At 53.6% G+C, this 11,785-nt stretch overlaps 2 protein-coding genes across 3 annotated transcripts in view; both read right to left on the reverse strand.

Annotated features, from left to right (window-relative positions):
* On the reverse strand, positions 1-2,851 carry Nmrk2 (nicotinamide riboside kinase 2). 2 transcript variants are annotated; one of them, XM_021205711.2, is made up of 7 exons: positions 2,758-2,851; positions 1,679-1,769; positions 1,318-1,366; positions 1,077-1,233; positions 810-881; positions 413-519; positions 1-255 (listed from the first exon to the last, which is right to left on the reverse strand). In XM_021205711.2, exons 1-7 carry the CDS (start codon positions 2,781-2,783, stop codon positions 170-172), a joined length of 588 nt encoding a protein of 195 aa, XP_021061370.1. In that variant the 5' UTR covers positions 2,784-2,851; the 3' UTR covers positions 1-169. The 2 variants fall into 2 exon arrangements, with proteins under 2 accessions (XP_021061370.1, XP_029398295.1); XM_029542435.1 differs by having other exon boundaries at positions 1,077-1,366; positions 2,758-2,842.
* Positions 2,852-5,354: 2,503 nt separating this feature from the next.
* Atcay (ATCAY kinesin light chain interacting caytaxin) overlaps positions 5,355-11,785 on the reverse strand; it is a 25,371-nt gene continuing 18,940 nt past the window's right edge. The window contains exons 9-13 of the mRNA XM_021204561.2: positions 10,960-11,058; positions 10,488-10,523; positions 8,490-8,564; positions 8,175-8,207; positions 5,355-7,566 (exon numbers count right to left, since the gene is read on the reverse strand). Of these exons, the coding sequence (XP_021060220.1) occupies positions 7,557-7,566; positions 8,175-8,207; positions 8,490-8,564; positions 10,488-10,523; positions 10,960-11,058 (253 nt within the window). The 3' untranslated portion in view covers positions 5,355-7,556. The remainder of the gene's footprint in view (positions 7,567-8,174; positions 8,208-8,489; positions 8,565-10,487; positions 10,524-10,959; positions 11,059-11,785) is intronic.

An 11,785-nucleotide genomic window follows, 5' to 3' on the forward strand; every position in this document is an offset into this window, starting at 1 on the left:
TTAAAAAACAGAGTCCACTTTAATGTTGAGGTGCTATAAAGTCCAGCACGTGTGGGGTCACGCCCTCCTATGTACAGATTCCCTATAGGCAAAGAGCCACTGCGCCCAGTCAGAACATCTCAGGCCCCGCTGTCCTGTGTCTGCAGTCGCACCCAGGACCTGTGTCTTGCTAGGATGTGTTGAGCAGTCTGTTTTGAACATCTTCCAGAACTTGACGGAAGAGTCCCTCCTGGGACTTCATGCCATCTAAATAGACTGAAACCGGAAAGGGCCTGGATCAGGATTGGTAGGGGGAGCGGTGTGGACTCTCTCAGGACAGGAAAGAGCAGCAGGAGAGCCTGGGGTGGGACTCAGTAGGGCGTGAGGAAGCCTGGGGTTGAGAGCATTGGCAGAGCCTCATTCTGGTTCTTACCCACTTCCACCCCGTCCTGCTCCATCTCCCGTCTATACTTCTGGTACATGGGCCACACGTGACCATCAAACAGGCCAGGAGGATCAGGGACCATGTAAGTCCGGCTTCTGTTGAGAGAAAGGAGTTCCGGCCTGTTGTGGGAAGTTGGTGCTCAAGACAGACCCAAATAATCAGCGGACAGGCTCTGGGTGAAGGATTAGACCTCTGGGCAAAGGCTGTGGCTCTGGGACCCCCAACTTCCACATTTTTTTCCCACCGTTGAGCCTGTCTGGGGAAGGGTGGGTGGGTGCTGTGTCCAGGCCTAAGGGCTTCTGCGACAGAGCATCACTGCCCATGGCTGGCTGGCTCAAGGAGGAGCCTGTAACCCAGGGACACCCCCGTACCCACGGCACCCCACCTTCTCCTCCGCTTGCATTCCTCATACGGCACGGTCAGGAAGTAGCGTTGGCTGTACAAGTTCACCAGGGGCCTGGTCAGGGAGTGGGGGACGGGGTCAGTTGGTGTCTCTGCGGCACCCCCATGTCTCCCGAGCCCACAGATTCCTCCCACTTCCACGGTGTAAACGGACACAGAGCCCTTGGCAGTGCTCAGGCTCGCACTGCAGGGCGAGTACAGTCAACCTGAGGTTCGGAAGGTCCTCGGGCCTTGGTGGACGGGTGCTTACTTGTAGCTGTACAGTAGGAAACCCTCAAGGAGGAGTACGTGGGTGTCCGAGGCACCTGGCTGCGGGCTGACGCCATGAGCGCGCGCAAACTTGTGTGGATCCTTCACCCAGGCCTGCACCGTGCTGAGCATGGCCTCCATGTCCAGGGACTCGAGCACTTGTGGGACAGACAGCGGGGATTCAGAGCGGGACACACCCACAGGGCGCAGTAGGGCAGCCAGGGCAGGGGCACTACGCTTACCGTCCCACTGTTTGAAGCCGTCCTCCCCGACAGCTATTTGGTCCTGGGGCTGAAACACAGGACCCCAAGGTTTGGGCTCAGACCTGTGCCAACCCAGCCCACCTCGCCACTCTAGGGTGGCTCCACAGCGAGCTGCGGTGGTCTGCTCATCATCGCCTGTCACTCCTCCCTTTAAGCCCATTACACAGAAGGGAAAGCAGAAGTCTAAGAGGTCGTGGGTAAGAACATCCCAGCATGCCACAGTGAGGCCAGCACCCCCCCCTCCATCAGTCTGACATGGTTCCCCGGCCCTTGGGCAAAGCAGGGCTAATGAGAACGTCGTGCCCCGTATTCCCCACACCCCTGCACCCTAGACGGCCACCTTGAAGAAGTCATCCTGATGGATCACGCAGCAGTTGGGCAGCGCCTTGAGGAGGCTGTTGGTCAGGGTGGTCTTCCCACCGTTGGTCACCCTGGAAGGGCAGCGTGTGTGAGGCAGTGGGGAGATGCCAGTGCCCACTCCCGAGCACCTAACAGGACTCGAGTCACCATGGGGTTACAGCCAGACCCATATGAGTGTACTGGTGTGGTGTATGTGTGTGTGCGTGCGCGTGCATGTGCGCATGTTTTTGTGCAGTGACTATCCAGAATCCCAGAGCTGTGAAGGTAGGACGTGGTCAGGTAGAGCCCTTCCCCAGAATGCCCTGAGTGGCTGGGGGTGTGGCTCAGGGAGGGGAGCCCCTGCCTAGAATCCCCAGGATGCCAGGGCAGTGGGTCACAGCATTCTGGTTCTTAGGGTGACTTGGGTCATTCTCAGCCATTCTGGAAATATTGTCCTCTGCCTAAGTTGCCTGTCTTGGTGCTGACAGCAGCCATGTGGGAGACCGTAGGCAAGCAGAGCTGTCACCTCGTTAGGGGCTAAGATAGGCGTGGGCTACAGAGTGAGTTCAAGGCTAGCCTGCATGACTGTGAGCCCACCCCAAAATAAAAAGTAAAGAGAGGGCCAGGCCAGTATTCCTGTTCTGAGGGCTTGCTCTGTATGCCCGAGGCCCTGGATTCACCCTGGTGCTTCCAGAATTGAACACACACACACACACACAGACACACACACACACAGACACACACACACACACACACACACACACACACACACACACACACACACGTATTCATCCTGTTCAGAGACACTTCAGTTACTGCCTGTACATCTGTACATCCGTCCCACATCCCCACAGGGCTGGTCCCCAAGTTTTTAGTAGGCCTCCCCAGTATCTTCCTGATGATCTTTAAAATAATCCATCATCCATGAAGGTGCAGTGGGACCATCCCTGTCCCCTCGGTGGTCACCAAGCTCACATGCCCCTCATGCCTGCAGACCGTGGGCAGCAGGCACTTTCTTCCCAGGGCCTTGAGGCCTTTTCCCTCCCCAAACAGGGCCACACTCCAGACCCTGGGGCTCACCCTCCAATGCCTATGATGAGTTTCATCTTGGGACTGGAGGTGACTGGTCCTGAGGTGGCCCCGGCTGCACAGCGCTGCGCTGTGCTGCTCGGCAAGTCCCAGCTTCATTGACCAAGCTGTAGGGCATTTATAGGTTTGGGCAGCTTGGAGGCCACCCCGGGGGAAGAGGCCCCCCAAGCACTTGCGAGGGTAAGTGGGGTGGGGCAAGCACCTGTTTCATAGGCTGCAAATAGCTTCGGTAGCCTTTTGCCTAAAAAAGTCACGAGCCAGAGGGACAGAGGGACGGCAGCCAACTTCTAGCCTGTGCCCCTGTGTCTGCCTCCCTCTTCCTTCCCCTCTCCCCACCCCTCCTTCCCCCTTCCTCCCCTCCCTAGTCACACCTTTCTATACCTAAAAATATCTGCCCAAGTTTGTGTCCCCTGGCTTCACCCTGACATTGAGACTGGTTCTTATGAGGCCAAGAAAAAGGACTCTCCATCCCCCCTTCTCCCCCTCCTCCCCCCCTTCTCTCCCTCCTACCCTGGCCCCAGTTCAGCCTTGCCAGGAAATTCCTCTTCCAAAAGTGTCATGGCTGAGGTGGGTTTAGGCCTCTGATGGTGAATCACAAGACAGCTTTACTCTGATGACCAGGCCTGGCTACAAAATCCTTTTAGAGTGACCCTGTCATTGTGAGCCCACCATGTGACCAGAGTCATTGAGATCAGACTCAGGGGAGAGCCAGGGTGGGGCGGGACATTGTTCTCCACTGTTTTTGGTAAGGGAGAAGAAATGTTCCGTGTGTGGGCCTGTGTGTATGTGTGTGCGTCTGTATGTATACGTATGTATGAATGTATGTGTATGTATGTGTGTGTGTATATATGTATGTATGTATGTATGTATGTGTCTGTGTGTGCATGTATATGTGTGTGTCTGTGTATGTGCTTGTGTGTATATGTATGTTATGTGTGTGTTTGTGTGTGTGCATGTATATGTGTGTGTCTGTCTGTATATGTGTGTTTGTGTGTATATGTATATATGTGTGTGTTTGTGTGTGTGTGTGTGTGTGTGTGTGCAGTCACGTGAGGAGGCCAGAGGTCAATGTCAGGTGTCTTCTGGGCCTTCCTATGCAGCCCTGACTGGTCTCAAACTCACCGTGTAGAGCAGGTTAGCCTGCATCTGCCTCTTGAGTCTGGGGTTAAAGGTATGCACCCCCATATCCTGCTGGACCTTATTTATCAGGGTTTATTTTTACTTTTGTGTGTATGGGTATTTGCCTGTATATATGTCTGCCCTCCAAGTTGTGCCTGCTGCCATTAGAGGTCAGAAGGGGGCATCAGAACCCCCGGAACTGGAGGTATGGGTGGTTGGGAGCTGTCATGTGGGTGTTGGGACTGGAACCTGGGTGATGGGCTGGAGCAGCCTCTGCTGAGCCGTGTCTCTAGCCCTGCCTGCTTAGTTTTGAGGTGGGGTCTTGCTGAACCTTGAGCTCTGTGACTGGCTGGGTGTGTGGCCCGTGGGCCCCATGGACACCCTACCTCGGCTCCCCGGTGCTGAGTTACACGTGTGACACAATGCCTGCCTTTTATCTAGGTTGGGGCATTTGATGGGAGGTCCTTCTGCCCTGTGGCCAGCACCTTATCTCATGAGTCCCAAGTCCCCAGTCTGTCCTTCTGGGGTTACCGAGTTCCATCTCCTCTCTGCTGTGCCCTGCTGGCCCCACCTCTGGGGACACACACTGTCCTAGCTTATGGCTGGTTCTTGCATCAGAGAGGACTCATCAGGATGTCTGACCTTTCCCTCTTGGCCCCCAGGGACCTGAGCAGGCACTGTGACCAAGACAGGAAAGACATGGACGGCTGGGCCCCAAATCCATGGGGTGGTTGGGAATGAGTGTGTGAATGACTGAATGAGTATGTGAATGAATGAATGGGTTGTGGAATGAGTGAGTGTATTTGAGCCTGTAGGCAATGGAAGGTGCCTGTTCCTCCCAGCCTTTGTCCTGCTGGCTCAGCCCCTCCCTCCCTAGACCCTGTCACCTCACTCATATCCCAGATATGCGCACATTCAGACCCGGCATATCCGGATTACGGCACACTGGCCTCTGTTTGGTTTATTAGAGACAGGGTCTCCATCCGTGCCCCAGGCTGGTCTGGAACTCTCTGCAGTCCTCTTGCCTCAGTAGCCTCCAGAGCGCTGGGATGTTACCCAAGGGTCATCACACCCAGGTCCCCCATCACATCTTTTTGTTTGTTTGTTTGTTTGAGACAGGGTTTCTCTGTGTAGCCCTGGCTGTCCTGGAACTCACTTTGTAGACCAGGCTGGCCTCAAACTCAGAAATTCGCCTGCCTCTGCCTCCCAAATGCTGGGATTAAAGGCGTGCGCCACCACGCCTGGACCCCCATCACATCTTGCTGGTGACACTAAACATAGCCGTGTTCAAATGCCCTGGTCTGTGTGTGTTCTGAGGTCCATGCTGTGGAGCCAAAGTCTTTGGAGACTCACCAACCCATCCCCCATTCTCTTGCCGCAGGCAGAGCTGTGCACCCCACTCACCAAGGCTTGGCCACTGGTCAGAGGCAGAAGGCTTGCCTTCTGCACCTTCCCCATATCTGGGAACACAGAGATGCTCACTCTTCCCTTTGCATTATAATTTATTTATTTCACATAAAAATCCCCACCCCAGGCTCCCCAGACCTTATGTCACTACAGGGACCGTCCCCACCGTCTCTGTGTTTATAACTGCACAATTTGCTGGTGGGCGGTGGGCACTGTTGCTCTGGGCCACTTGCCAAATGGATCCTGGATGTCTCAGTAAAGAAATGGAACAGCCCTTCCCCATGAGGCTGCTGGACCTCCGTGTCTTGCCTGTCTCCCGGTACCTGGGGTGGTGGTCCCAGGTGTGGGCTAGGATATTAAGCCCTTCAGGGTCTCCTGTTTTGGGGGGTCTTCAGTGGCCCTGGTGGGTTCTGCTTGCCTGTATCAGTGGGTGCTGGTGATTCCAAAGGGGCGGTGGGCACGCCACGGCAGCAAGGAGGTGGATGGAGCAGGTGGCCCCCCACTGGAGTTCCTGGGCTTGGGGGCAGGACCTTAGACCTTTGGGGACAGCAGGGTTGTGTTCATCCATCCATTCCAGACACAGAGACCCTCTCACCCCATAGGCCTTGGCTGTCACCAGCAGCCGCCTAGTCAGGAAAAGCCTCCAGGAATCTGTTTCCAAAAAGCCAAAAAGGGGCTGTGCTGTCTGTGGACCTGGCCCCAGGCACCATCTTGGTTCTCATCTTCTGATGCTGGATAAAGACAACTTACAAGCCACCAGCCCAGCCTGGGGGTCACACACCTGCCATCTCAGCTCTCAGGAGGCTGAGGCAGGAGGGTCAGGAGTTTGAGGCCAGGTTCGTCCTCCTAGCAAGATCTTATCTCAAAACAAAACAAAAAGCACTGCGCTGCTCTACTCTCAGGTCCCCTCCAAGTGTGGTGTGTTTCCTGCAGAGCTCAGATCCATGGGTGTTGTTGGCAGGATACTCTGGAAGCTGCTGTCCTGTGGCCATCAGAGGCCGAGAAGCAAGAAACATGTCAGAGGGGACACCTCACAGTGGGGTGGATAGAAACTACCTTTGGAGGAGAGGCACAGAGGACAGAGGTGTCTCTCTGTCTCTGTCTCTTTCTCTCTCCTTCTCTTTTTTCCTAGACAGGGTCTCACTATGTAGCCCTTGCTATCTTGGAACTCACAGAAATCCCCCTGCCTCTTGAGTGCTGAAATTAAAGGCATATGCCACCATTGTGCAGTGCTAAGATTTCTTAACACAGAGATACTCAAGTCTTTAAGGAACCACAGGGAGACTCCTCCCTGCAAATGTCATCTGGCCTTATGTGTCCCCAGGGACAGGAGGCTCAGCACACTCATTAGCTTAGACTATCTAGTCATCTCAGGCAGACGTGTGCTTTGAGCCTAGCTTGGAGATCAGGTGGCCACAGCATCCCACCCACTGGAATATACTGTCCTGGGGGTCCCCCAGATCTTCTGGCACCCACAGCCCTGAATCTTCACCTTTCCTCTCAGATATCAAATGTCTCCTGCTTGATGACACAGAGTCTGAGTCTGGCCTAGGCAGGGGACAGGAAAGTGGATACAACTTCTTCCCTCGGAATGAGGTGTCAGTTAACATCTGGAGTCACATCTACTTTAAAGGAGCTCAAAAATGTTGGGGAGGGGTTGTCGACCACCAGGCTGATCAGTACGTGTGCAATAGGCTTGAAGGCCCTCAAAGACAGTCAAATGGCAAAATAGGGCATGTCAGGTGGAGATGTGAGGTCAGCAGTCACAACCCTGCCTGGGGTGACAGGGAGCGGGGACAGTGGGTCACATTCCACAGAGAAGCAGATGCAGCTGCAGCCAGGGCCACCAGGCATCTGAGGCTCCAGCTAGGGGCAGGTGGCAACCGAGCAAAGGGTCTTTCATTGGGTCAGCCCAAAATGTACATCTGTGTTATCCTAGCTGGGACAGAGAAGGGCATCTTGGGGATGCCAAGGCCTGGAAGAGTAACCATGGGTGGCATTGCCCACGTCCACCTTTGTCATCCACAAGCCCAGACTGTGAAAGGGTCAAGAACTGCTCCATTCCGAGATGTGCTCATACTGCCTTCTTCAAAATAAAACAGTGAAATGTACTCAAGCAGTGAGAGGACCCGGGTACAGGGGACATGGTGGAGCCAGGCGTCCTCGGGCGGTGGAGGCTCGATGAAGGCGGGGCTCCCAGGACTTCGGATGAGGGTTACATGATGTCGGGAATAATCTCTGTCCATGTCTAGGTTCTGGGTAAATCAGGACATGCTGGAAAGCAAAGGACAACTAAGATAGGATCCACGTCAGAGGTAGGAAGTAAGCTCACACAGAAAGACTCAGAGTGAGCTAACCTGTCTATGGAGGGTTCTGAGCAAAGAGAAAGGACTGCCGCCAACATTTCTGATGTAGATCCACCCATGTACTCATCCATCCACTCAGCCAGCCATACACACACACACACACACACACACACATACACACACACACACACACACAATCACTTACCTATCCACCCACTCACCTGTCTATCCATCCATTCACCTAACCATTCATCCATCCATCTATCCACCCATTCATCCATCCATCCATCCATCCATCCATCCATCCATCCATCCATCCATCCACCCATCTATCCATCCATCCATCCATCCATCCACCCACCTACCCACCCATCCTTTGTCTGAGTTGTGTCTGAGGCTAGCTGTGCATCAGTATCCTTGTCATGGCTAACATGTCCCGCAGCTGGGAGACAGATACCCGCATCTGTCATACCACCCGCTGGGGCAGGGCGTGCATATGTTCCTCAGATGTCCAGTCACAGATCTGAACTGTGCTTAGAAATCCTGGGAATCTGCTGACGCCTGTGTTACACTCACCTAGTTTCCTGGTCCTCTGCTGCCTCCGCTGCCCTGTGGGTGGGGAGGAGACAGGGGGTTATTCGCCTGTCTGTGACCCTGGACAGTTCTCATTTATTGCTGGGGTCAGAACCATTCCCAGGAAGGCTATGACTATCTCACACTTTTCAGGCAGATAGCAGGTGTCAGTCTTCCCTGGCTGGGTCAGGGACTCACCCAAACAGACCAGGGGTCTGCCCAGGGGTCACCAACCTTGGGAAGGCACTGACACACCCTATCTTTTTCCACAGTGTCCCCTAGGGTCCTGTCTCAGCCTGCCATCCCAAGCGCGCTCACCTGTCCTCTTCTTCTATAGTCTCTGGCTTTTCTTCTGACCTGGGAAGGAGGAACTCCGGCTGTGGTGGCCGTGTGCTGTGAACAGAAAGAACCCAGTGACAAGGGGGGAGGGGGGAGGCAGCTGACACTGTGGTTCTGGGAACAAACTGGCCTCTTCAGCCTGGGTTCATGTTAGAATTTTGTTCCCTCTGGCATGTTGGAAGGAGAAGATGGCCCAGCGTGGGACAAATATGATCCATAATGCAAGGAATGAGGAAACATGTAGCCCAGGCTAGCCTGTAACTCACTATGTAGTAACTCCTGGTCCTCCTCCCTCCTCGTGCCAAGTGCTGGTACACCAGGCATGTGCTGCCACACTGGGTTACATGGCTCTGGGGACGAGGCCCAGTGAGGCCAACAGTCTACCAACTGAGCTAACTGCCAGCTGCGCCCTCCCAATCCCAAGCCTGGAAGATGCGGGTAGCACGGGGCGAGATTTCTGACCTACAACACCTCCCATGCCAGCACTGGAGACTGAGGCATGGATTCTGAGGCCAGCCTGGGCTACCAAAGAAGATCTTGTTTCAAAAAGAAAAAGAGAAAAGAAAAAAGAAAATTAAAATGGAGTAACCCTCAAGTGCTCAGAGAGCGGCAGGGGGCCTACTGGGCTCCGCCCACTGCTACAATGTTTCCCCATGAGATCACTAGGTCATTACCCAGTTGGGAAGAGGAGTATAGCTGACACCAGGCCAGCAGTTTAAACTGGATACAGGAGGACTCACATGCAAGATCCACTTCCAGAAGGTCCCAAGGTACCTCGCACCCTTGTCCCCATCCAGGTGAGTGTGGAAGGGGGTTAGTGTGGGATGGGAGCAGAGCATCTTAGTGCATTATGGAAAGCTCTGAAGTGTGGGGTCCAGTGACCGCTCTGCTGCCCACAGCCGTAGGCGAGGACAGATAAGGTGGGGACAGGGGGACAGGCCAGTGAGAGAAACAAGGGAGACCAGCCCACAAGGGCCTCATACCTGGTTCTTCCAAGCATGGCAGTCCCATGGTATGTGGCTGTGTGGCCAAGCCAGTGCAGACTTAGGGGTAACCTGAGACCTGAGCATGGCTGGCATTGTTGTATGAATGTGAATTCTGGGGTCGCCATGCTTGTGCTCTGAGCTGAGTAAGGCTCTCAACATAAATGAGGGAGGTGGGGCCCAGCAAGATGGCTCAGCAGGTAAAGGTGCTTGCAGCCAAGTCTTGATGAATAAAATTCAATTCCCATTTTTTTGTTTGTTTGTTTTGTTTTTTCAAGACAGGATTTCTCTGTGTAGTCCTGACTGTCCTGGAACTCACTCTGTAGACCAGGCTGGCCTCAAACTCAGAAATCCACCTGCCTCTGCCTCCCGAGTGCTGGGATTAAAGGCGTGCGCCATTAAAAGTGCTGAAGATTGAGTTCATGGACCAACTACATGTCAGAAAATGTTTCTACAAGCAAGCCACACTCCCATGATGAATACAAGGTTGTCAGAGTCCTGTAGCTTGATATGGAAATTGGGGTCTGGTTTTGCATGTGTAGCACCAAGGACTAGAAAGACTGGGATTTGAACCCAGGGCTGACTCTAGAGACCTCGTCTGAGAGTCCGGTCTTTGTGTATGTATGGGGGTGCATATGTAACCCTGCCTATGTGAGAGGTCATAGGACAACTTGTGTGTGAGTCACGTTTCCTTCCACCACATGGGTCGTAGAGATCCAGTTCGGGTTGTCAGGCTGGGGAGCAAAATCCGAGCTTGCTGGTGCAGGCTGGATGGCCTGTGAATCCCAAGGTCTGGTCTCTATCTCCCTAGGGGTTTTACAGATTGGAACAGCTTTGCCAGGCATGTCACATGGGTGCTGGGATTCGAACTTGGGTCTTACACTTGCCTGCCAGCACTACCCATCCCCCCGTCAGCTGTGTTTATGTCCAAAGGTGGAGTTGAGCTGGTGAGTCTCCAGACCCCTGGCCCTGTCAGGAGGCTGCGCACACTCACCTCTCCCTCTTGGCTCGGAGTCTCTGCTCTTCATATCTGAGTAAAGCAAGGCAGGTTCAGTGAGTGAGATGCGGCAAGGGTGGGACCCTGCCCCAAGCTGTCAGGGCCACAGAGGCCAGGCAAAGGGGACTGGGGATACGGATGGTGACTGAGCTTCAGTGTGGGGTTGGCTGAACTGCGTGATGAGATGAGGTTTCGGTGGTCAGTTTTCTGTAATATGTAACTTTTAATTTGATTTATTTAAGGCTTATTTAACTATATTGGGTGTGCTTAGAGTGCAGTTCCCACAGTGGCCAGGAGGGGCATCAGGTGCCCGGGAACTGGAGTTCCAGGTGTTGTGAGCCACTATGTGGATGCTGGGAACCCAACCCCTGTCCTCTGAAGGAGGAGCGGGTGTGATAATCACTGAGCTGTCATTTCCCGACATAGTCACCTCCAAACTCAGGGACGCTAAGGCCGGAGGGACACTTACTGCAGGACACAGTCTGGCAGCTGCACATGTTCCATGGGAATGAGTCGCTCCAGCTCCTCCAGGCTGTGCACGTACTGGATTTTACTGATGAACTTGACACTGATGGGAGACAAGAGGGTAGACAAGGGGTCACCAGACAGAGGCAGATTCTGTCCCACCCAGCCTGCCAAGTTGCCCATGCTGGCCTCGAACCCACGATCCTCTTGTCTCAACTTCCTCCCCAGACTTTTCTCATGGGTTGTCCCAGGGGCCCGTGTGGACTGTGAAGAACAACAAACACGTCAGATGTGGGTATTTTTAGAAAAAAAATTTTACATTTATTCATGGTGTGTGCATAAATAAAAGTCAAGAGAGCAGCTTGAGGGAGTCAACTCTCTCTAACATTCGCTCTCAGGTATTGAACTCAGGTTGTCTGGCTTGGCCGCAAACTCTTTTACCCATATAGCCATCCTGCCAGCCCTTTGGATGCATCCTTATTTATTTATTTATTTATTTATTTATTTATTTAATCTCCACCTAGCCTGGTGGTACATGCCTGCCATCCTGGCACTGAAGCAGGCGGATTGCCATTTTAATACCGAACTATCCTAACACAGTTTTAAAAACAACAAGGGCCAGAACAGATGGCCCAGTGTGCAAGCACACGAATTCAAACAGAACAGATGGCCCAGTGTGCAAGCACAGGAATTCAAACAGAACAGATGGCCCAGTGTGCAAGCACAGGAATTCAAACAGAACAGATGGCCCAGTGTGCAAGCACACGAATTCAAACAGAACAGATGGCCCAGTGTGCAAGCACAGGAATTCAAACAGAACAGATGGCCCA

Source organism: Mus pahari, chromosome 9 (assembly GCF_900095145.1).
Source record: "Mus pahari chromosome 9, PAHARI_EIJ_v1.1, whole genome shotgun sequence".
Classification (NCBI taxonomy): domain Eukaryota; kingdom Metazoa; phylum Chordata; class Mammalia; order Rodentia; family Muridae; genus Mus; species Mus pahari.